This window comes from Prinia subflava, chromosome 26, assembly GCF_021018805.1.
Source record: "Prinia subflava isolate CZ2003 ecotype Zambia chromosome 26, Cam_Psub_1.2, whole genome shotgun sequence".
NCBI classification, from domain to species: Eukaryota; Metazoa; Chordata; class Aves; order Passeriformes; family Cisticolidae; genus Prinia; species Prinia subflava.
The window spans coordinates 1-26,498 of NC_086272.1; the positions used below are offsets into that span (position 1 = coordinate 1).

The 26,498-nt window shown below is 52.4% G+C and overlaps 1 protein-coding gene and 1 long non-coding RNA gene across 2 annotated transcripts; one reads left to right on the forward strand and one right to left on the reverse strand.

Moving 5' to 3' along the window:
* Nucleotides 1-764: 764 nt before the first annotated feature.
* On the forward strand, nucleotides 765-19,695 carry PFAS (phosphoribosylformylglycinamidine synthase; the record flags this gene model as incomplete). The annotated part of the gene is made up of 4 exons (XM_063419580.1): nucleotides 765-780; nucleotides 5,106-5,243; nucleotides 11,584-11,733; nucleotides 17,271-19,695. Coding segments are annotated over 4 exons (639 nt in total), but the record flags the coding sequence as incomplete, so codon positions are not given.
* On the reverse strand, nucleotides 6,385-6,681 carry LOC134562232 (uncharacterized). The gene is made up of 3 exons (XR_010083103.1): nucleotides 6,623-6,681; nucleotides 6,507-6,558; nucleotides 6,385-6,423 (listed from the first exon to the last, which is right to left on the reverse strand). It is a non-coding gene; the product is annotated as an uncharacterized LOC134562232 (long non-coding RNA).
* Nucleotides 19,696-26,498: the final 6,803 nt, after the last annotated feature.

Sequence of the window (26,498 nt, forward strand, 5' to 3'; positions counted from 1 at the left end):
TGGAAAAATACCCAAAAAAAACCCCAAAATCCCAAATGCTAAAAAATGGGAAAAAAACCCCACAAAAATCGAAGCAAAAATTGGAAAAAATCCCAAAAAAAATGGCCCCAAAAATGGGAAAAACCCACAAAAAAACCCCAAAAAGTTGGATTTTTGGGGGTTCAGCTGCATTGACGTGCTGGGATCGGCCAAGGTGAGAGAAATTTGGGGGTTTTCAGCCCAAAAATGAACCCAAAAAATGCAAAAATCCTAAAATCCAAAATACCCCCCAAAATCCCAAAAAAAATCGCCCCAAAAATGGCAAAAAAAAAAAAACCCCATAAAATCCCCCCAAAAAAGGGGAAAAATCCCACAAAAAAAACCCCCAAAATTTGAATTTTTGGGGGCCCAGGCAAAGGTGAGGATTTGGGGCTTTTCAGCCCAAAAAATGAACCCAAGAAACCCAAAATCCTAAAACCCAAATTCTTTAAAAACAGGGAAAAAACCCCCACAAAATTCGCCCAAAAAATGGGAAAAGACCCCAAAAAATCACATAAAAATTGGAAAAAATCCACAAAAAAAACCCCCAAAATTTGGATTTTTTGGGATCTTGGACAAAGGTGAGGATTTGGGCTTTTCACCCAAAAACCCCCCAAAATCCTAAAATCCCCAGAATTCTTAAAAAACCGGGAAAAAAACCCCCACAAAAACCCCACAAAAATTGGGAAAAACCTCATAAAAATCCCACAAAAAAAACACCAAAAATTTGGATTTTGGGGGTTCAGCTGGGATCGGCCAAAGGTGAGCGAAATTTGGGGGTTTTCACCCAAAAAATGAACCCAAAAATGCCAAAATCCTAAAACCTGAAATACCCCCAAAAATCCCACAAAAATGGGGAAAACCCCATAAAAATCCCCCCAAAAATGGGAAAAAGATACCACAAAAAAAAAACCCCAAAATTTGATTTTTGGGGGCCCAGGCAAAGGTGAGGATTTGGGGCTTTTCAGCCCAAAAAATGAACCAAAAAACCCCAAAATCCCAAATTCTAAAAAATGGGAAAAAAATCTCAAAAAAATCCCACAAAAATTGGAAAAAAATCCCCAAAAAATCCCCAAAAAATGGAAAAAAACCCCACAAAAATCGCCCAAATATGGGGGAAAAAACCCCCAAAATTCACATAAAAATTGGAAAAAATACCCCAAAAACCCCCAAAATCCCTAAATCCCAAATTCTAAAAAAAGGAAAAAAACCGAAAAAAATCCCACAAAAATTGGAAAAAAAAACCCCAAAAAATGGCCCAAAAATGGGAAAAATCCCACAAAAAAACCTCCAAAAATTTGGATTTTTGGGGGTTCAGGCTGCATTGACATGCTGGGGTCGGCCAAAGGTGAGAGAAATTTGGGGCTTTTCACCCCAAAAAATGAACCCAAAAAATGCCAAAATCCTAAAGCCTGAAATACCCCCAAAAAATCCCACAAAAATGGGAAAAAACCCCCACAAAAATCGCCCCAAAAATGGGAAAAGAACCCCAAAAAACCACATAAAAATTGGAAAAAATACCCTCAAAACCCCTCAAAGTCCCAATATCCCAAATTGTAAAAAATGGGAAAAACATCCACAAAAATCCCCCCAAAATGGAAAAAACCCATTAAAACCCTACAAAAAACCAAAAAAAATTTGGGTTTTTGGGGGCTCAGCCAAAGGTGAGGATTTGGGGCTTTTCACCCCAAAAAATGAACCCAAAAAACCCAAAATCCCAAAATCACAAATTCTAAAAATGGGGAAAAAAACCCCAAAAAATCCCACAAAAATTGGATAAAATCCCCCAAAAATCCCATAAAAATGGGAAAAAAAATCCCCCTAAAATGGGAAAAAAACCCTCAAAAATCGTCCCAAAAATGGGAAAAAAAACCCCAAAAAGTCACATAAAAATTGGAAAAAATACCCCAAAAAACCCCAAAATCCCAATTCTAAAAAATGGGGAAAAAACCCCCAAAAAATCCCACAAAAATTGAAAAAATGCCCCCCAAAAAACCCAAAAATTGGATTTTTGGGGGTTCAGCAGCTCTGATTTGGGATCGGCCAAAGGTGAGGATTTGGGGCTTTTCACCCCAAAAACGACCCCAAAAACCTCAAAATCTTAAAATCTGGAAATTCCTTCCAAAATCCCACAAAACGGGAAAAAAATCCCAAAAAAATCGCCCTGAAAATGGGTAAAAAACCTCAAAAAAACACATTAAAATTGGAAAAAATACCCCAAAAAAACCCCAAAATCCCAAAATCCCCAAATTCTAAAAAATGGGAAAAAAAACCCCACAAAAATCGCCCCAAAAATTGGAAAAATCCCACAAAAAACCCCAAAATTTGGATTTTTGGGGGCTTGGCCAAAGGTGAGATTTGGGACTTTCACCCCAAAAAATGAACCCCAAAAACCCCCAAATCCCAAAATCCCAAATTCTAAAAAAAACGGGAAAAAAACCTGAAAAAAATCTCCCCAAAATTGGAAAAAAACCCCAAAAAATGGCCCCAAAAATGGGAAAAAATCCCCCAAAAATGGGAAAAATCCCACAAAAAATCCCACAAAAAACCCCTGAATTTCCCCAATTTTCCCTGATTTCCAAAATCCCCAATTTTTCCCAATTTCCCCCTTTTTTCACCCCAAATTCCCCATTTCTCTCCCCATTATTTTCCCCATTATTTTCCCCCCAATATTCCCCCAATTTTTCCCCGTTTTCCCCCATTATTTTCCCCATTTCCCCCCCATAATTTCCCCTTTATTTCCCCAATTTTTCCCAATTTTTTTCCCAATTTCCCGCCCAAAATTTCCCCAAATTTCCTCAATTTTCCCAATTTCCAAATTTTCCAAATTTCCCTGTTTTCACCCCAAATTCCCCGTTTCTCTCCCCATTATTTCCCCCATTTTCATCCAATTTTTCCCAATTTTTTTCCCCAAATTTCCCCAATTTTTCCCAAATTTTTCCCCAATTTTCCCCCCCATTATCCCCATTATTCCTGTGTTCCCAATTTCACCATTTTTCACCCCAAATTTTCCCAATTTCCCCATTTTTTCCCCCCGTTCTTCCCTTTATTTCCCCATTTTCCCAATTTCCCTCCATTTTCCCATTATTCCCCCCCAATTTTCCCCATTATTTTCCCCATTATTCCCAATTTTTTCCCAATTTTTTCCCAATTTTTCCCCATTTCCCCCCCAAATTTCCCCAATTTTTCCCTTTATCCCCAATTTTCCCAATTTCCCCCCTTTTCACCCCAATTTTTCTAATTTTCCCCATTTCCCCCATTATTTCCCTCATTTTTTCCCAATTTCCCCCATATTTTTTCCCCCAATTTTTCCCAATTTTCCCCCATTTCCCCCCCCAAATTTTCCCAAATTTCCCCAAATTTTCCCAAATTTTCCAATTTCCCATTATTTCCCCAATTTTCCCCCCATTATTTCCCCCATTTTTCCCAATTTCCCCCATATTTTTCCCCCTTATTTCCCCCCGAAATTTCCCCAATTTTCCTCATAATTTCCCAATTATTTTCCCCAATTTTCCCAATTTCCCCATTATTTTCCCCAATTTTCCCCAAAATTTTCCCCTTTTCCCCCCATATTCCCCCCTTATTTCCCCCATTTTTCGCCTTTATTTCTCCAATTTTTCCCCAATTTTTCCTGATTTTCCCCCCCAAATTTCCCCAATTTTTCCTAATTTTTCCCAATTTTCCCTCAAATTTCCCCAATTTTCCCAATTTCCCCGTTTGTCCCCCCGTTCTTCCCCTTTATTTCCCAATTTTCCCAATTTCCCTCCATTTTCCTATTATTCCCCCCCCCAATTTTCCCCCATTATTTTCCCCATTATTCCCAATTTTTCCCAATTTTTTCCCAATTTTTCCCCATTTCCCCCCAAATTTCCCCAATTTTTCCCTTTATCCCCAATTTTCCCAATTTCCCCCCTTTTCACCCCAATTTTTCTAATTTTCCCCATTTCCCCCATTACTTCCCCTCTTTTTTCCCCAATTTCCTCCATAATTTTCCCCCTATTTCCCCCATTTTCCCCCCAAATTTTCCCAAATTTTCCCAATTTCCCCATATTTTCCCCCCCAAATTTTCCCAATTTTCCCCCATTTTCCCCCCAAATTTTCCCAATTTCCCCATTATTTCCCCCAATTTTCCCCCCATTATTTTCCCATTATTTCTCCCATTTTTCCCAATTCCCCCATAATTTTTCCCCCTTATTTCCCCCCGAAATTTCCCCAATTTTCCTCATAATTTCCCAATTATTTTCCCCATTTTTCCCAATTTCCCCATTATTTTCCCCAATTTTCCCCCAAATTTTCCCCTTTTTCCCCCCATATATCCCCCTTATTTCCCTAATTTTTCACCTTTATTTCTCCAATTTTCCCCAATTTTCCCCCCCAAATTTTCCCAATTTTTCCCAATTTTCCCTCAAATTTCCCCAATTTTCCCAATTTCCCTGTTTTTTCCCCCCATTATTTTCCCGATTTTGCCCTTTTTTTTTCCCAATTTCCCCATTTTCCCCCCATTACTCCCCCATTATTTCCCTTTTTCCCCCCAATTTTTCCCAATTTTCCCCATTTCCCCATTCCCCCCTCAATTTTCCCAATTTCCCCATTATTTTCCCCAATATTCCCCCCAAATTTCCCCATTTTTCCCCATTATTTTCCCCATTTCCCCCCCATAATTTCCCCTTTATTTCCCCAATTTTTCCCAATTTTTTTCCCAATTTCCCGCCCAAAATTTCCCCAATTTTCCTCAATTTTTCCCAAATTTCCCCAATTTTCCCAATTTCCCCCTTTGTCACCCCAAATTCCCTGTTTCTCTCCCCAATATTTCCCCCATTTTTCGCAATTTTTCCCAAATTTTTCCCCAATTTTCCCCCCATTATCCCCATTATTCCTGTTTTTCCAATTTCCCCATTTTTCACCCCAAATTTTCCCAATTTCCCCATTTTCCTCCCGTTCTTCCCCTTTATTTCCCCAATATTTCCCAATTTTTTTCCCAATTTCCCACCCAAAATTTCCCCAAATTTTCCCAAATGTTCCCAATTCCCCAATTTTCCCAATTTCCCCGTTTTTCACCCCAAAATTCCCGGTTTTCCCCATTCCAGGCTGGGCCGCCTCCATCCTGTTCAACCCCTCCGCCCGCGCGGCCCTGGAGCGATTCCGGGCCCGGCCCGACACCTTCAGCCTGGGGGTCTGCAACGGCTGCCAGCTGATGGCACACCTGGGCTGGGTGGGGCCCGCAGGTGAGCGCACCTGGGCACAGCTGGGCACACCTGGGTAACCCTGGGCACACCTGGGCACACCTGGGATACACCTGGGTACAGCTGGGCACACCTGGGCACACCTGGGGACACCTGGGCACACCTGGGTAACCCTGGGATACACCTGGGATATACCTGGGCACACCTGGGCACAGCTGGGGGCACCTGGGATACACCTGGGGCACACCTGGGCACACCTGGGATACACCTGGGATACACCTGGGTAACCCTGGGATACACCTGGGTACAGCTGGGTAACCCTGGGATACACCTGGGCACACCTGGGCACACCTGGGATACACCTGGGTACACCTGGGATACACCTGGGTACAGCTGGGTACACCTGGGTAACCCTGGGATACACCTGGGATATACCTGGGCACACCTGGGCACACCTGGGATACACTTGGGATACACCTGGGCACACCTGGGCACACCTGGGTACACCTGGGGCACACCTGGATACACCTGGGCACACCTGGGCACACCTGTCCCACCTTCAGCCTGGGGGTCTGCAATGGCTGCCAGCTGATGGCACACCTGGGCTGGGTGGGGCCCGCAGGTATGGAACACCTGGGCACACCTGGGGACACCTGGGCACAGCTGGGTAACCCTGGGATATACCTGGGACACACCTGGGCACACCTGGATACACCTGGGTAACCCTGGGATACACCTGGGCACACCTGGGCACACCTGGGGACAGCTGGGATACACCTGGGTACAGCTGGGGGCACCTGGGATACACCTGGGGACACCTGGGCACACCTGGGCACACGTGGGATACACCTGGGATACACCTGGGCACACCTGGGCACACCTGGGATACACCTGGGGCACACCTGGGTAACCCTGGGGACACCTGGGCACAGTTATGGAACACCTGGGCACACCTGGGGACACCTGGGCACACCTGGGATACACCTGGGGCACACCTGGGATACACCTGGGCACACCTGGGACACACCTGGGTAACCCTGGGTACAACTATGGAACACCTGGGATACACCTGGGGACACCTGGGTAAAGCTATGAAACACCTGGGCACACCTGGGCACAGCTGGGTAACCCTGGGATACACCTGGGTGCACCTGGGTACACCTGGGATAGACCTGGATACATCTGGGCACACCTGGGCACACCTGGGCACACCTGGGCACACCTGTCCCACCTTCAGCCTGGGGGTCTGCAACGGCTGCCAGCTGATGGCACACCTGGGCTGGGTGGGGCCCGCAGGTATGGAACACCTGGGCACACCTGGGTACACCTGGGCACACCTGGGCACACCTGGGCACACCTGGGGCACACCTGGGGCACACCTGGGGCACACCTGGGTACAGCTGGGTAACGCTGGGATACACCTGGGTACACCTGGGGACACCTGGGCACACCTGGGGACACCTGGGGACACCTGGGCACACCTGGGGCACACCTGGGTAACCCTGGGCACACCTGGGTAACCCTGGGATACACCTGGGGACACCTGGGATACACCTGGGATACACCTGGGCACAGCTGATGGCACACCTGGGCTGGGTGGGGCCCGCAGGTGAGCACACCTGGGCACAGCTGGGGACACCTGGGGACACCTGGGCACACCTGGGGCACACCTGGGCACACCTGGGCACACCTGGGCACACCTGGGCACACCTGGGGCACACCTGGGACACACCTGGGTACAGCTGGGTAACGCTGGGATACACCTGGGTACACCTGGGGACACCTGGGCACACCTGGGCACACCTGGGGACACCTGGGCACACCTGGGGCACACCTGGGCACACCTGGGCACATCTGGGCACACCTGGGCACACCTGGGGCACACCTGGGGACACCTGGGTAACCCTGGGATACACCTAGGATACACCTGGGATACACCTGGGCACACCTGGGTAACCCTGGGCACACCTGGGCACAGCTATGGAACACCTGGGCACACCTGGGATAGACCTGGGCAAACCTGGGCACACCTGGGCACAGCTGGAGACACCTGGGCACACCTGGGTAACCCTGGGATACACCTGGGTAACCCTGGGTACAACTATGGAACACCTGGGATACACGTGGGGCACACCTGGAGACACCTGGGCACACCTGGGCACATCTGGGATACACCTGGGATACACCTGGGATACACCTGGGATACACCTGGGCACACCTGGATAACCCTGGGTACACCTGGGCACAGTTATGGAACACCTGGGGACACCTGGGTACAGCTATGGAACACCTGGGATACACCTGGGATACACCTGGGCACACCTGGGATACACCTGGGATACACTTGGGATACACCTGGGCACACCTGGGCACACCTGTCCCACCTTCAGCCTGGGGGTCTGCAACGGCTGCCAGCTGATGGCACACCTGGGCTGGGTGGGGCCCGCAGGTGAGCGCACCTGGGCACAGCTGGGCACAGCTGGGCACACCTGGGATACACCTGGGGACAGCTATGGAACACCTGGGCACAGCTGGGTAACCCTGGGGACACCGGGGCACACCTGGGGCACACCTGGGCACATCTGGGCACATCTGGGGACACCCAGGCACACCTGGGCACACCTGGGGCACACCTGGGCACATCTGGGCACATCTGGGGACACCCAGGCACACCTTGGCACACCTGGGTACAGCTGGGCACACCTGGGGCACCCAAGGTGACTCTGGCATGTCACCCACCTGTCTCCTTGGTGTCCCCTCCCCTGTCCCCTCCCCCTGGTGCCATCCCAGTGCCAGTCCTGGTGCCAGGGGATGGCCCTAGGGGTGTCCCCTTGATGTCCCCTCGATGTTCCCAAGCTCCAGTGCCACTCCGGTGACACTGGTGACACTGGTGACACTGGTGCCATCACTGACCCCATTGTCCCCTGGCAGGTGCTGACACTGCCACCCCTGCGGCTGCGGTGGCACTGGTGACACCGGTGCCACTCCAGTGCCACTGGTGACATGGGTGGCGCTGGTGACACTGGTGCCATCACGGACCCCGTTGTCCCCTGTCCCAGGCCCTGGCACAGCAGGCGTGGTGGCACCGGTGACACCGGTGCCACTCTAGTGCCACTCTGGTGACATTTTGGTGTCCCCATTGTTCCCTGGCAGGTGCTGACAGTGCCAGCCCCACGGTGACACTGGTGACACTGGTGACACTGGTACCGCCTGGTGACACTCTGGTGACACTGGTGCCACTCCAGTGACAGTGGTGTCACTGGTGCCATCCCTGGTGTCCCCTTTGTCCCCTGGCAGACGCTGGCACTGCTGCCCTAGTGGGTGCAGTGGCGCTGGTGACACTGGTGCCACTCCAGAGCCACTCTGGTGACACTGGTGCCACTCTGGTGTCCCCCATTGTCCCCAGGCGCTGGCACTGCCGCCCCGGCGGGCACGGTGGCACTGGTGACACTGGTGCCACTCCAGTGCCACTCTGGTGACACTGGAGCCACTCTGGTGTCCCCTGTCCCCAGGTGCTGGCAGTGCCACCCCCATGGGCGCAGTGACTCTGGTGACACTGGTGACACTGTGGTGCCATCCCCGGTGACACTGGTGCCACTCTGGTGACACTGGTGACCCCAATGTCCCCTGTCCCAGGCCCTGGCACTGCGGGCGCGGTGGCGCAGGTGACACTGGTGCCACTCCAGTGCCACTCTGGTGCCACTGGTGCCCCGCGGTGGCACTGGTGACACTGGTACCCCCCCTGGTGACACCGGTGGCCCCATTGTCCCCTGACAGGTCCTGGCAGTGCCAGCCCCATGATGACACCGGTGACACTGGTGACACTGATGTCCCCTGCTGTCCCCGTTGTCCCCAGGTCCTGGCAGTGCCACCCCCGTAAGCGTGGTGACACTGGTGCCACTCCAGTGCCGCTCTGGTGACACTGTTGACACCGGTGTCCCCCATTGTCCCCAGGTGCTGGCAGTGCCACCCCCGCGGGTGCGGTGGCACTGGTGCCACTCTGGTGATATTCCAGTGCCACTCTGGTGCCACTGATGTCCCCATTGTCCCCTGGCAGGTCCTGGCAGTGCCACCCCTGCAGTGACACCAGTGACACTGGTACGCCCCGGTGACATGGATGTCCCCATTGTCCCCTGTCCCAGGTCTCGGCAGTGCCAGCCCTGCGGGCACTGTGACACCGGTGACACCGGTGCCCCTGCTGACCCCGTTGCCCCCCTGGTGACACTCTGGTGACACTGGTGCCACTCCAGTGACGCTGGTGTCACTGGTGCCCCCCTGGTGACACTTTGGTGTCCCAGGCCCTGGCACAGCGGGCACGGTGGCGCTGGTGACACCCCAGTGCCACTTTGGTGTCCCCTGGCAGGCCCTGGCAGTGCCACCCCCGCGGGTGCCGGTGCCACTGGTGCCACTCTGGTGACATTGATGTCCCCGTTGTCCCCACTGTCCCCTGGCAGGTCCTGGCAGTGCCAGCCCCATGGGTGCGGTAGCGCTGGTGACACTGGTGCCACTCCACTGCCACACTGGTGACACTTTGGTGTCCCCTGTCCCAGGTCCTGGCAGTGCCAGCCCCGCGGTGACACCGGTGACACTGATACCCCCTGGTGACACTGCTGTCCCCTGTTGGCCCCAGGTCCCGGCAGTGCCACCCCCGTGGGTACGGTGACACTGGTGACACTGGTGTCACTTTGGTGTCCCCATTGTCCCCAGGTGCCAGCAGCCCCGCGGTGGCGCTGGAGCGGAACCTCTCGGGCCAGTTCGAGTCCCCATTGTCCCCATTGTCCCCATTGTCCCCTGGCAGCGATGTCCCCTGATGTCCCCTGTTGTCCCCAGGTGCCAGCAGCCCCGCGGTGACACTGATGTCCCCCTGGTGACACTGCTGTCCTCATTGTCCCCACTGTCCCCAGGTGCCAGCAGCCCCGCGGTGGCGCTGGAGCGGAACCTGTCGGGCTGGTTCGAGTCCCCATTGTCCCCCGGCAGTGCCACCCCTGCGGTGACACTGCTGTCCCCATTGTCCCCTGGCAGGTCCTGGCAGTGCCAGCCCCATGGTGACACTGCTGTCCCCACTGTCCCCAGGTCCCGGCAGTGCCAGCCCCACGGTGACACCGATGTCCGCTGATGTCCCCTGCTGTCCCCATTGTCCCCTGACAGATCCCAGCAGTGCCAGCCCTGCGGTGACACCAGTGACACTGGTGACACTGCTGTCCCCATTGTCCCCAGGTCCTGGCAGTGCCAGCCCCGTGGTGACACTGCTGTCCCCACTGTCCCCCGGCAGGTCCTGGCAGCCCCGCGGTGGTGCTGGTGACATTTTGGTGTCCCCTGGCAGGTCCTGGCAGTGCCACCCCCGTGGGCACGGTGACACTAGTGACACTGCTGTCCCCATTGTCCCCTGTCCCAGGTCCTGGCAGTGCCAGCCCCGCGGTGACACTGCTGTCCCCATTGTCCCCTGGCAGGTGCCAGCAGCCCCGCGGTGGCGCTGGAGCGGAACCTTTCCGGCTGGTTCGAGTCCCCATTGTCCCCTGGCAGTGATGTCCCCTGATGTCACTTTGCTGTCCCCCATTGTCCCCAGGTGCCAGCAGCCCCGCGGTGGCGCTGGAGCGGAACCTGTCGGGCCGGTTCGAGTCCCCATTGTCCCCATTGTCCCCATTGTCCCCATTGTCCCCAGGTCCCGGCTGTGCCAGCCCCGCGGTGACACCGATGTCCCCTGATGTTCCCTGCTGTCCCCTGATGTCCCCTGTTGTCCCCACTGTCCCCAGGTGCCAGCAGCCCCGCGGTGGCGCTGGAGCGGAACCTGTCCGGCCGGTTCGAGTCCCCATTGTCCCCATTGTCCCCAGGTCCCGGCAGTGCCACCCCCGTGGGTACGGTGACACTGGTGACACTGGTGTCACTTTGGTGTCCCCATTGTCCCCAGGTGCCAGCAGCCCCGCGGTGGCGCTGGAGCGGAACCTGTCCGGCCGGTTCGAGTCCCCATTGTCCCCATTGTCCCCATTGTCCCCAGGTCCCGGCAGTGTCACCCCCGTGGGTACGATGACACTGGTGACACTGGTGTCACTTTGGTGTCCCCCATTGTCCCCAGGTGCCAGCAGCCCCGCGGTGGCGCTGGAGCGGAACCTGTCGGGCCGGTTCGAGTCCCCATTGTCCCCATTGTCCCCTGGCAGTGATGTCCCCTGATGTCCCCTGTTGTCCCCAGGTGCCAGCAGCCCCGCGGTGGCGCTGGAGCGGAACCTCTCGGGCCGGTTCGAGTCCCCATTGTCCCCATTGTCCCCATTGTCCCCATTGTCCCCATTGTCCCCACTGTCCCCAGGTCCCGGCTGTGCCAGCCCCGCGGTGACACTGGTGACACTGCTGTCCCCTGATGTCCCCTGGTGTCCCCTGTTGTCCCCAGGTGCCAGCAGCCCCGCGGTGGCGCTGGAGCGGAACCTCTCGGGCCGGTTCGAGTCCCGTTTCGTCACCGTCCGCGTGGAGCCGGGCCCGGCGCTGATGCTGCGCGGGATGGAGGGGGCACTGCTCGGGGTGTGGGTGGCGCACGGAGAAGGTAACTGGGATGAACTGGTTATACTGGGAGGGACTGGGAGGGGATTGGGGGGGCTGGGAGGGACTGGGAGTGAGGGATACTGGGGATACTGGGAGCACTGGGAGCGCTGGGAGCACTGGGGGATAGAGGGGATGTGGCTGGGGGTGTGGGTGGCGCACGGGGAAGGTAACTGGGACAAACTGGGAGCACTGGGAGGGACTGGGAGGGACTGGGGGATGGAGGGGGCACGGCTCAGGGTGTGGGTGGCGCACAGAGAAGGTAACTGGGATGAACTGGTTATACTGGGAGGGACTGCGATAAACTGGGAGGGACTGGGAGGGGATTGGGAGGGACTGGGAGGGACTGGGAGGGGCTGGGAGTGAGGGATACTGGGGATACTGGGAGCACTGGGAGCACTGGGGCATGGAGGGGGCGCTGCTCGGGGTGTGGGTGGCGCACGGAGAAGGTAACTGGGGATACTGGTTATACTGGGAGGGACTGGGAGGGGCTGGGAGGGGCTGGGAGTGAGGGATACTGGGGATACTGGGAGCACTGGTAGCACTGGGGCATGGAGGGGGCGCGGCTCAGGGTGTGGGTGGCGCACGGAGAAGGTAACTGGGATGAACTGGTTATACTGGGATGGGATTGGGAGGGACTGGGGGATGGAGGGGGCGCGGCTCGGGGTGTGGGTGGCGCACAGAGAAGGTAACTGGGACAAACTGGTTATACTGGGAGGGGATTGGGAGCACTGGGGGATGGAGGGGGCGCAGCTCGGGGTGTGGGTGGCGCACGGAGAAGGTAACTGGGATGAACTGGGTATACTGGGAGGGACTGGGAGGGGATTGGGGGGGCTGGGAGGGACTGGGAGGGGCTGGGAGTGAGGGATACTGGGGATACTGGGAGCACTGGGAGCACTGGGGCATGGAGGGGGCACAGCTCGGGGTGTGGGTGGTGCACGGGGAAGGTAACTGGGGATACTGGTTATACTGGGATGGGATTGGGAGGGACTGGGGGATGGACGGGACGCGGCTCGGGGTGTGGGTGGCACACGGAGAAGGTAACTGGGATATACTGGTTATACTGGGAGGGGATTGGGAGCACTGGGGGATGGAGGGGGCGCAGCTCAGGGTGTGGGTGGCGCACGGAGAAGGTAACTGGGACAAACTGGTTATACTGGGAGGGACTGGGGGGTGGAGGGGGCACGGCTCGGGGTGTGGGTGGCGCATGGAGAAGGTAACTGGGATGAACTGGTTATACTGGGAGGGGCTGGGGCATGGACGGGGCGCTGCTCAGGGTGTGGGTGGCGCATGGAGAAGGTAACTGGGATGAACTGGTTATACTGGGAGGGGATTGGGAGGGGCTGGGAGGGGCTGGGAGTGAGGGATACTGGGGATACTGGGAGCACTGGGGCATGGAGGGGGCGCGGCTCAGGGTGTGGGTGGCGCACGGAGAAGGTAACTGGGATGAACTGGTTATACTGGGAGGGGATTGGGAGAGACTGGGGGATGGAGGGGGCGCGGCTCGGGGTGTGGGTGGCGCACGGGGAAGGTAACTGGGATGAACTGGTTATGCTGGGAGGGACTGGGAGGGACTGGGGGATGGAGGGGGCGCGGCTGGGGGTGTGGATGGCACACGGAGAAGGTAACTGGGATGAACTGGTTATACTGGGAGGGACTGGGAGGGGCTGGGAGGGGCTGGGAGTGAGGGATACTGGGGATACTGGGAACACTGGGAGCACTGGGAGCGCTGGGGGATGGAGGGGGCGCGGCTCGGGGTGTGGGTGGCGCACGGAGAAGGTAACTGGGATGAACTGGTTATACTGGGAGGGACTGGGGGATGGAGGGGGCGCGGCTCAGGGTGTGGGTGGTGCACGGGGAAGGTAACTGGGATGAACTGGTTATACTGGGAGGGGATTGGGAGGGGCTGGGAGGGGCTGGGAGTGAGGGATACTGGGGATACTGGGAGCACTGGGAGCGCTGGGAGCACTGGGGGATGGAGGGGGCGCTGCTCGGGGTGTGGGTGGCGCACGGAGAAGGTAACTGGGGATACTGGTTATACTGGGAGGGACTGGGAGGGGATTGGGGGGGCTGGGAGGGGCTGGGAGGGGCTGGGAGTGAGGGATACTGGGGATACTGGGAGCACTGGGAGCGCTGGGAGCACTGGGGGATGGAGGGGGCGCTGCTCGGGGTGTGGGTGGCGCACGGAGAAGGTAACTGGGGATACTGGTTATACTGGGAGGGGCTGGGGCATGGACGGGGCGCGGCTCGGGGTGTGGGTGGTGCACGGAGAAGGTAACTGGGATATACTGGTTATACTGGGAGGGACTGGGAGGGGATTGGGGGGGCTGGGAGGGACTGGGAGGGGCTGGGAGTGAGGGATACTGGGGATACTGGGAGCACTGGGAGCGCTGGGAGCACTGGGGGATGGAGGGGGCGCAGCTCGGGGTGTGGGTGGCGCACGGGGAAGGTAACTGGGGATACTGGGAGCACTGGAATGGACTGGGAGGGACTGGGAGGGGACTGGGAGGGGCTGGGAGGGATTGGGGGCCACTGGGAGGGACTGGAATAAACTGGGATAAACTGGGAGGGGCTGGGAGGGAACTGGTTTTACCGGTCCCTAACTGGTCTCTAACTGGTTTCACTGGTCTCTAACTAGTCCCTAACTGGTTTCACTGGTCCCTAACTGGTTTTTCAGGCCATTTCCAGTTCCGCCCGCCGTCCCTGCTGGACGAATGCTTTAACCAGTCCCTAACTGGTCCCTAACTGGTTTCACTGGTCCCTAACTGGTCCCTAACTGGTTTCACTGGTCCCTAACTGGTCTCTGACTGGTTTCACTGGTCTCTAACTGGTCTCTAACTGGTCCTAACTGTTTTTTCAGGCCGTTTCCAGTTCCGCCCACCGTCCCTCCTTGACCACTGGTTTAACTAGTCTCTAACTGGTTTCTAACTGGTTTTACTGGTCTCTAACTGGTTTCACTGGTCCCTAACTGGTTTCTAACTGGTTTCACTGGTCTCTAACTGGTTTCACTGGTCTCTAACCAGTCTCTAACCAGTCCCTAACTGGTTTTTCAGGCCGTTTCCAGTTCCGGCCACCCTCCCTCCTGGACAAGTGCTTTAACTGGTCCCTAACTGGTTTTACTGGTCCCTAACTGATTTTACTGGTTTCTAACTGGTTTCACTGGTCTCTAACTGGTCTCTAACTGATTTAACCAGTTCCTAACCAGTCTCTAACTGGTCCTAACTGGTTTTTCAGGCCGTTTCCAGTTCCGCCCGCAGTCCCTGCTGGACGAGTGCTTTAACCAGTCCCTAACTGGTCCCTAACTGGTTTCACTGGCCCCTAACTGGTTTCACTGGTCTCTGACTGGTCCCTAACTGGTTTTTCAGGCCGTTTCCAGTTCCACCCGCCATCCCTGCCGGACGAGTGCTTTAACCAGTCCCTAACTGGTCCCTAACTGGTTTCACTGGTCTCTGACTGGTCCCTAACTGGTTTTTCAGGCCGTTTCCAGTTCCGCCCGCCGTCCCTCCTGGACGAGAGCTTTAACCAGTCCCTAACTGGTCCCTAACTGGTTTCACTGGTCCCTAACCAGTCCCTAACTGGTCCCTAACTGGTTTCACTGGTCCCTAACCAGTCCCTAACTGGTCCCTAACTGGTTTCACTGGTCTCTGACTGGTCCCTAACTGGTTTTTCAGGCCGTTTCCAGTTCCGCCCGCCGTCCCTCCTGGACGAGTGCTTTAACCAGTCCCTAACTGGTCCCTAACCGGTCTCTAACTGGTTTCACTGGTCTCTAACCGGTCTCTAACTGGTTTCACTGGTTTCTAACTGGTTTCACTGGTCTCTAACCGGTCTCTAACTGGTTTCACTGGTTTCTAACTGGTTTCACTGGTCTCTAACTGGTCTCTAACTGGTCCTAACTGGTTTTTCAGGCCGTTTCCAGTTCCACCCGCCGTCCCTCCTTGACCACTGGTTTAACCAGTCCCTAACTGGTTTCTAACTGGTTTAACTCATCCCTAACTGGTTTTACTGGTTTCTAACTGGTTTCACTGATCTCTAACCGGTCTCTAACTGGTCCTAACTGGTTTTCCAGGCCGTTTCCAGTTCCGCCCGCCGTCCCTGCTGGACGAGTGCTTTAACCACTCCCTAACTGGTCCCTAACTGGTTTCACTGGTCCCTAACTGGTTTTACTGGTTTCACTGGTCTCTAACCAGTCTCTAACTGGTCCTAACTGGTTTTTCAGGCCGTTTCCAGTTCCGCCCGCCGTCCCTGCTGGACGAGTGCTTTAACCAGTCCCTAACTGGTCCCTAACTGGTTTCACTGGTCTCTAACTGGTCCCTAACTGGTTTCACTGGTCTCTGACTGGTCCCTAACTGGTTTTTCAGGCCATTTCCAGTTACGCCCGCCGTCCCTCCTTGACCACTGGTTTAACCAGTCCCTAACTGGTCCCTAACTGGTTTCACTGGTCTCTGACTGGTCCCTAACTGGTTTTTCAGGCCGTTTCCAGTTCCGCCCGCCGTCCCTGCTGGACGAGTGCTTTAACCAGTCCCTAACTGGTCCCTAACTGGTTTCACTGGTCTCTGACTGGTCCCTAACTGGTTTTTCAGGCCGTTTCCAGTTCCGCCCGCCGTCCCTGCTGGACGAGTGCTTTAACCAGTCCCTAACTGGTCCCTAACTGGTTTCACTGGTCCCTAACTGGTTTCACTGGTCTCTAACTGGTCTCTAACTGATTTAACCAGTTCCTAACCAGTCTCTAACTGGTCCTAACTGGTTTTCCAGGCCGTTTCCAGTTCCGCCCGCCGTCCCTGCTGGACGAGTGCTTTAACCAGTCCCTAACTGGTCCCTAACTGGTTTCACTGGTCTCTAACTGGTCCCTAACTGGTTTTCCAGGCCGTTTCCAGTTCCGCCCGCCGTCCCTGCTGGACGAGTGCTTTAACCAGTCCCTAACTGGTCCCTAACTGGTTTCACTGGTCTCTGACTGGTCCCTAACTGGTTTTTCAGGCCGTTTCCAGTTCCGCCCGCCGTCCCTCCTTGACCACTGGTTTAACCAGTCCCGAACTGGTCCCTAACTGGTTTCACTGGTCTCTAACTGGTCCCTAACTGGTTTTTCAGGCCGTTTCCAGTTCCGCCCGCTGTCCCTGCTGGACGAGTGCTTTAACCAGTCCCGAACTGGTCCCTAACTGATTTAACCAGTTCCTAACCGGTCTCTAACTGGTCCTAACTGTTTTTTCAGGCCGTTTCCAGTTCCGCCCACCGTCCCTCCTTGACCACTGGTTTAACTAGTCTCTAACTGGTTTCTAACTGGTTTTACTGGTCTCTAACTGGTTTCACTGGTCCCTAACTGGTTTCTAACTGGTTTCACTGGTCCCTAACTGGTTTCACTGGTCTCTGACTGGTCCCTAACTGGTTTTTCAGGCCGTTTCCAGTTCTGCCCGCCGTCTCTGCTGGACGAGTGCTTTAACCAGTCCCGAACTGGTCCCTAACTGGTTTCACTGGTCTCTAACTGGTCTCTAACTGATTTAACCAGTTCCTAACCAGTCTCTAACTGGTTCCTAACTGGTTTTTCAGGCCGTTTCCAGTTCCGCCCGCCATCCCTGCTGGACGAGTGCCTGCGCTCGGGCCTGGCCCCGCTGCTCTACGCCGACGACGCCGGCGCCGCCACCGAGCGCTACCCGCAGAACCCCAACGGGTCCGGGCGCGGCGTGGCGGCGCTGAGCTCGCCCTGCGGCCGGCACCTGGCGGCCATGCCGCACCCCGAGCGGGCAGTGCGCGCCTGGCAGTGCCCCTGGGCCGGACGCGGCGCCGGAGCCACCGGACAGGCCAAAACCGGCGCCGGGCCCTGGCTGAGAATGTTCCGGAACGCGCTGGAGTGGTGCCTGCGGTGGCCGGAGGGGGAGAAGTGACCAGCTGACCACTGAGTGACCGATGAGTGACATCTGAGTGGTGTCTGAGTGACCGCTGAGTGACCACTCACTGACCTCTGAGTGACCCCTCAGTGACCTCTGAGTGACCCCTCACTGACCACTCACTGACCTCTGAGTGACGGCTGAGTGACCCTTCCCATAAGAATCAGTGACCCCTCAGTGACCCCTCAGTGACCTCTGAGTGACCACTGAGTGACCTCTGAGTGACCCCTCACTGACCACTCACTGACCTCTGAGTGACCGCTGAGTGACCCTTCCCATAAGAATCAGTGACCCCTCAGTGACCCCTCAGTGACCTCTGAGTGACCCCTGAGTGACCACTCACTGACCAATCACTGACCATTCACTGATCACCCACTGACCACTGAGTGACCGCTGAGTGACCTGAGTGACCTTTGAGTGACCACTCACTGACCATTCACTGACCCCTCAGTGACCACTCAGTGACTGCTCAGTGACCTCTGAGTGACCATTCAGTGACCCCTCATTGGCCACTGAGTGACCATTCACTGACCATTTAGTGACCTCTGAGTCACCCCTCACTGACCACTCAGTGACCCCTCACTGACCCCTCACTGACCCCCAGCTGACCCCTGGTGACCCCTGGTGACCCCTGAGCTCGCCCTGCGGCCGGCACCTGGCGGCCATGCCGCACCCCGAGCGGGCAGTGCGCGCCTGGCAGTGCCCCTGGGCTGGACGCGGCGCCGGAGCCACCGGACAGGCCAAAACCGGCGCCGGGCCCTGGCTGAGAATGTTCCGGAACGCGCTGGAGTGGTGCCTGCGGTGGCCGGAGGGGGAGAAGTGACCAGCTGACCAATGAGTGACCGATGAGTGACATCTGAGTGGTGTCTGAGTGACCGCTGAATGACCACTCACTGACCTCTGAGTGACCCCTCAGTGACCTCTGAGTGACCTCTGAGTGACCCCTCATTGACCACTGAGTGACCACTGAGTGACCTCCGAGTGACCCCTCACTGACCACTCACTGACCTCTGAGTGACCGCTGAGTGACCCTTCCCATAAGAATCAGTGACCCCTCAGTGACCTCTGAGTGACCCCTGAGTGACCACTCACTGACCAATCACTGACCATTCACTGATCACCCACTGACCACTGAGTGACCGCTGAGTGACCTGAGTGACCTTTGAGTGACCACTCACTGACCATTCACTGACCCCTCAGTGACCACTCAGTGACTGCTCAGTGACCTCTGAGTGACCATTCAGTGACCCCTCATTGGCCACTGAGTGACCATTCACTGACCATTTAGTGACCTCTGAGTCACCCCTCACTGACCACTCAGTGACCCCTCAGTGACCCCTCAGTGACCCCCAGCTGACCCCTGGTGACCCCTGCGCTGGAGTGGTGCCTGCGGTGGCCAGAGGGGGAGAAGTGACCAGCTGACCACTGAGTGACCATGCATTGACCTCTCACTGACCACGCACTGACCCGTCAGTGACCTCTGAGTGACCGCTGAGTGACCAGTGAGTCACTCCTCACTGACCACTGAGTGACCGCTGAGTGACCTTTCCCATACCAATCAGTGACCACTCACTGACCCCTCAGTGACCCCTCAGTGACCTCTGAGTGACCCCTGAGTGACCTCTGAGTGACCCCTGAGTGACCACTCACTGACCATTCACTGATCACCCACTGACCGCTGAGTGACCTCTGAGTGACCTCTGAGTGACCACTCACCATTCCCTGACCACTCAGTGACCTGAGTGACCATTCACTGACCCCAACTGACCTCTGAGTGACCTCTGTTCAGTGACCTCAGAGTGATCACTGAGTGACTCCTCAGTGACCACTGAGTGACCTCTGAGTGATCCCTCACTGACCCCAACTGACCTCTGAGTGACCTCTGAGTGACCATTCAGTGACCTCAGAGTGACCGCTGAGTGACTCCTTAGTGACCAGTGAGTGACCGCTGAGTGATCCCTCACTGACCCCTCACTGACCCCTCACTGACCCCAACTGACCTCTGAGTGACCTCTGAGTGACCATTCAGTGACCTCAGAGTGACCGCTGAGTGACTCCTTAGTGACCAATGAGTGACCGCTGAGTGATCCCTCACTGACCCCAACTGACCTCTGAGTGACCTCTGTTCAGTGACCTCAGAGTGACCGCTGAGTGACTCCTCAGTGACCACTGAGTGACCTCTGAGTGATCCCTCACTGACCCCTCACTGACCATTCCCTGACCACTCAGTGACCTCTGAGTGACCATTCACTGACCCCTAACTGACCCCTCACTGACCACTCACTGACCACTTAGTGACCTCTGAAGGACCATTCCCTGACCACCCAGTGACCACTGAGTGACCTCTGAGTGACCTCTGACCCCTCAGTGACCTCTCACTGACCCCTCAGTTACCATTCCTTGACCACTGAGTGACCACGCAGTGACCCCTCACTGACCCCTCAGTGACCTCTCAGTGACCATTCCCTGACCACTCAGTGACCTGTGAGTGACCATTCACTGACCCCTCACTGACCTCTGGGTGACCTCTCACTGACCACTGAGTGACCAATTGATCACCCCCTCTGTGACAGTGACCAACCCCTGGGAGACACTGACCATAAACTGACCCCTCAGTGACCTCTGAGTGACCTCTGAGTGACCCCTGAGTGACCTCTGAGTGACCATTCACTGACCACCCGCTGACCACTGAGTGACCTCTGAATGACCACTCAGTGACCACTCAGTGACCTCTGAGTGACCACACTGACCTCTGAGTGACCATTCCTTGACCATTCACTGACCACTGAGTGACCTCTCACTGACCCCTCAGTGACCCCTTCACCCTCCGCTGTCCCTGCAGTGACCAACTGACCCCCCCCGGGAGGGGGCGGGGCCTCTAATTATTAATAAAGTGCTCTTAATTAATTGATTAATTAATGACCGATGGCTCGTTAGTGAATGACGTCACTGAGGGGGCGGGCACAGCTGGGGCTTCTCAGGGAGGGCTCGAGCTCCGGGGCCTTTCCTCTAGTGTTGTTCTTTTTAACATAAAGTGGTTTTATAAATGAAAAGGTCTCAAAACATTTAAATTGAAATTTAGTAATCATTTTAATTGTAATTAATATAATTTTAAAAAAAGGATACATCCAGATTAAATACATTTTTTTCTCCATAAAAATAATTTAGGCTACATCCAAGTTAAATGCATTTCATTCTCCATAAAAGTAATTTAGGCTACATCCAAGTTAAATGCATTTCATTCTCCATAAAAATAATTTAGGCTACATCCAAGTTAAATGCATTTCATTCTCCATAAAAGTAATTTAGGCTCCATCCAAGTTAAATGCATTTCATTCTCAATAAAAATAATTTAGGCTATATCCAAGTTAAATGCATTTCATTCTCCATAAAAATAATTTAGGCTATATCCAAGTTAAATGCATTTCATTCTCAATAAAAGTAATTTAGGCTCCATCCAAGTTAAATGCATTTCATTCTCAATAAAAGTAATTTAACAATGTATATATATATATGTTCAAAATACAATATCACAAAGCAAAAACCGCCCAGGGCCGAATCTCCTGTACCGTCTAAATTTAGTTCTACCTTTGTTTTTATAGTTTTAACACACTTCTCTCCTCCCCTCTTTAATTGTTTCCTCCCAATTCCGATTAATTAAAGTTTGCGTCGCTTTCTTCATCGCGCGTGCTCCGGTTGTATCCGAGGGTCTTTGACTCCTTGCGGTGGTCGCAGGTGATGAAGGCTCCTCCTCTTCCTTGTATGTCCTTTGTATGACCTTGCTCGTTATATGTGTGTGCCTAAATAGTTAATTACCATTATAACAAAAAAAGAAATTAACATCTGGACATTTGGGCTCCTCTCAATGTTCCTGGACTCTTCTCAATCCCTTTTTTAGCATCTTCAAGGACGCTTCTCTCTAAGTGTCCTTGGTCTCGTGTCCTGTTCTCATGGAATTTTACTAAGGAAAAAGGGCGGGGGGACTGTGTCTTTATCTGACGTTAGTTTTACTAATTCTGCTAATATTGATTAAATATAAAGTTACAATACTAACATATTGATATTAAGTGATATTGAGTATATATATAGTTACAATTTAACACGAACCATGCTCACCCATTACAGCGGGACTGTAAAGATTCCGAACTGGAACTGAGGGATCGTCCTATTCCTTCCTCAGCAAAAACTGTGATCTAATTTCTCCAAATCCATGTTGGCTCATCTTCCTAGGGCTTTCTTCCTTTTAATGGTGCTAAATGTCTCTTAATTTGCATGAAGGCTTGGATGTCACTTCCCTCTTCATGGTCACAGGTGCCATCTTTGGGAACAGCAGAGGCAATACAAGGAGTTGAACAGGAGGGGACAAAAATGACCAGCAATTAACTGGTCACCAACCCATTAAGAATGACCATCAATTAACTGGTCACCAACCCAAGAAGATGACCAGCAATTAACTGGTCACCAACCCAGTAAGAATGACCAGCAATTAACTGGTCACCAACCCAAGAAGATGACCAGCAATTAACTGGTCACCAACCCAAGAAGATGACCAGCAATTAACTGGTCACCAACCCAACAAGGACAAGAATGACCAGTAATTAACTGGTCACCAACCCAACAAAAATGACCAGCAATTAACTGGTCACCAACTCAACAAAAACCAGAATGACCAGCAATTAATTGGTCACTAACCCAACAAGATGACCAGCAATTAACTGGTCACCAACCCAACAAGATGACCAGCAATTAACTGGTCACCAACTCAACAGGGACAAGAATGACCAGCAATTAACTGGTCACCAACCCCACAAGAATGACCAGCAATTAACTGGTCACCAACCCATTAAGAATGACCAGCAATTAACTGGTCACCAACCCAACAAAAATGACCAGCAATTAACTGGTCACCAACCCAACAAGATGACCAGCAATTAACTGGTCACCAACCCAACAAGGACAAGATGACCAGCAATTAACTGGTCACCAACCCAACAAGATGACCAGCAATTAACTGGTCACCAACCCAACAAAAATGACCAGCAATTAACTGGTCACCAACCCAACAAGAATGACCAGTAATTAACTGGTCACCAACCCAAAAAGATGTCCAGCAATTAACTGGTCACCAACCCAACAAGATGACCAGCAATTAACTGGTCACCAACCCAACAAAAATGACCAGCAATTAACTGGTCACCAACTCAACAAGAACCAGAATGACCAGCAATTAACTGGTCACCAACCCAACAAGATGACCAGCAATTAACTGGTCACCAACCCATTAAGAATGACCAGTAATTAACTGGTCACCAACCCAACAAGGACAACAATGACCAGTAATTAACTGGTCACCAACCCATTAAGAATGACCAGCAATTAACTGGTCATCAACCCAACAGGGACAAGAATGACCAGCAATTAACTGGTCACCAACCCATTTAAGAATGACCAGCAATTAACTGGTCACCAACCCAACAAGATGACCAGCAATTAACTGGTCACCAACCCAACAAGATGACCAGCAATTAACTGGTCACCAACCCAACAAGGACAAGAATGACCAGTAATTAACTGGTCACCAACCCATTAAGAATGACCAGTAATTAACTGATCACCAACCCAACAAGGTGACCAGCAATTAACTGGTCACCAACCCAACAAGGACAAGATGACCAGCAATTAACTGGTCACCAACCCAACAAGGACAAGATGACCAGCAATTAACTGGTCACCAACCCAACAAGAATGACCAGCAATTAACTGGTCACCAACCCAACAAGATGACCAGCAATTAACTGGTCACCAACCCAACAAGATGACCAGCAATTAACTGGTCACCAACTCAATAAGGACAAGAATGACCAGCAATTAACTGGTCACCAACCCAACAAGATGACCAGCAATTAACTGGTCACCAACCCAACAAGGACAAGAATGACCAGCAATTAACTGGTCACCAACCCATTAAGAATGACCAGTAATTAACTGGTCACCAACCCATTAAGAATGACCAGCAATTAACTGGTCACCAACCCAACAAGAACCAGAATGACCAGCAATTAATTGGTCACTAACCCAACAAGGACAAGAATGACCAGCAATTAACTGGTCACCAACCCAAGAAGATGACCAGCAATTAACTGGTCACCAACCCATTAAGAATGACCAGCAATTAACTGGTCACCAACCCAACAAGGACAAGAATGACCAGCAATTAACTGGTCACCAACCCAACAAGGACAAGAATGACCAGCAATTAACTGGTCACCAACCCATTAAGAATGACCAGTAATTAACTGGTCACTAACCCAACAAGGTGACCAGCAATTAACTGGTCACCAACCCATTAAGAATGACCAGTAATTAACTGGTCACCAACCCAACAAAAATGACCAGCAATTAACTGGTCACCAACCCATTAAGAATGACCAGCAATTAACTGGTCACCAACCCAACAAGGACAAGATGACCAGCAATTAACTGGTCACCAACTCAACAGGGACAAGAATGACCAGCAATTAACTGGTCACTAACCCAACAAAAATGACCAGCAATTAACTGGTCACCAACCCAACAAGGACAACAATGACCAGCAATTAACTGGTCACTAACCCAACAAGATGACCAGCAATTAACTGGTCACCAACACAACAAGATGTCCAGTAATTAACTGGTCACCAACACAACAAGGACAACAATGACCAGCAATTAACTGGTCACCAACCCATTAAGAATGACCAGTAATTAACTGGTCACCAACCCAACAAAAATGACCAGCAATTAACTGGTCACCAACCCAACAAGATGACCAGCAATTATCTGGTCACCAACCCATTAAGAATGACCAGCAATTAACTGGTCACCAACCCAACAAGAACCAGAATGACCAGCAATTAATTGGTCACTAACCCAACAAGGTGACCAGCAATTAACTGGTCACCAATCCAGCAAGAATGACCAGCAATTAACTGGTCACCAACCCAACAAGATGACCAGCAATTAACTGGTCACCAACCCATTAAGAATGACCAGCAATTAACTGGTCACCAACCCATTAAGAATGACCAGTAATTAACTGGTCACCAACCCAAGAAGATGACCAGCAATTAACTGGTCACCAACCCAACAAAAATGACCAGTAATTAACTGGTCACCAACCCATTAAGAATGACCAGCAATTAACTGGTCACCAACCCAACAAGGTGACCAGCAATTAACTGGTCACCAATCCAGCAAGAATGACCAGCAATTAACTGGTCACCAACCCAACAAGAACAAGAATGACCAGCAATTAACTGGTCACCAATCCAGCAAGAATGACCAGCAATTAACTGGTCACCATCTCAACAAGAACCAGAATGACCAGCAATTAATTGGTCACTAACCCAACAAGGTGACCAGCAATTAACTGGTCTCCAACCCAAGAAGATGACCAGCAATTAACTGGTCACCAACACAACAAGAACCAGAATGACCAGCAATTAATTGGTCACTAACCCAACAAGGACAAGATGACCAGCAATTAACTGGTCACCAACCCATTAAGAATGACCAGTAATTAACTGGTCACCAACCCAACAAGGACAACAATGACCAGCAATTAACTGGTCACCAACCCAACAAGATGACCAGCAATTAACTGGTCACCAATCCAGCAAGAATGACCAGCAATTAACTGGTCACCAACTCAACAGGGACAAGAATGACCAGCAATTAACTGGTCACCAACCCATTAAGAATGACCAGTAATTAACTGGTCACTAACCCAACAAAAATGACCAGCAATTAACTGGTCACCAATCCAGCAAGAATGACCAGCAATTAACTGGTCACCAACTCAACAAGAACCAGAATGACCAGCAATTAACTGGTCACCAACCCATTAAGAATGTCCAGTAATTAACTGGTCACCAACCCAACAAGGACAAGAATGACCAGCAATTAACTGGTCACCAACCCAACAAGATGACCAGCAATTAACTGGTCACTAACCCAACAAGGTTACCAGCAATTAACTGGTCACCAACTCAACAGGGACAAGAATGACCAGCAATTAACTGGTCACCAACCCAACAAGATGACCAGCAATTAACTGGTCACCAACCCAACAAGATGACCAGCAATTAACTGGTCACTAACCCAACAAGATGACCAGCAATTAACTGGTCACCAACACAACAAGGACAAGAATGACCAGCAATTAACTGGTCACCAATCCAGCAAGAATGACCAGCAATTAACTGGTCACCAACTCAACAAGAACCAGAATGACCAGCAATTAATTGGTCACTAACCCAACAAGGTTACCAGCAATTAACTGGTCACCAACCCATTAAGAATGACCAGTAATTAACTGGTCACCAACCCAACAAAAATGACCAGCAATTAACTGGTCACCAACCCAAGAAGATGACCAGCAATTAACTGGTCACCAACTCAACAGGGACAAGAATGACCAGCAATTAACTGCTGGTTAATTGCTGGTTAATTTGGCGGAACTCCAAATTTACACCACTTTTTCCCGATTTCCTATAAAAGAAAGATTTCTGTAAGAAAAACGACTCCTAAGCAAAAACAACAACCTCCAAAGCAACAAGAAGAATTTTTACCACTTTTTAAAGAAGATACAGATTATGATATTCCACAACCAGAACAAGAAGAAGAACAAGAAGAAGAGGAAGAAGAAGAAATAGAAGAAGTAGATAGTGACGATGATGATGACATCATCAGAATCACAGCTTCACAAGGAATTCCACTTGCTTCTCAAGCAAATCTGCTTTCAAAAGATTTTATAAAGCAATTCTTCCTTCAACTCAGAGATTGTGCTCAGGAGTTCTCTCAAGATTCTCCTGCGGAACTTTTTCAACCTTTTCCTCCGGCAAAAGGCAGC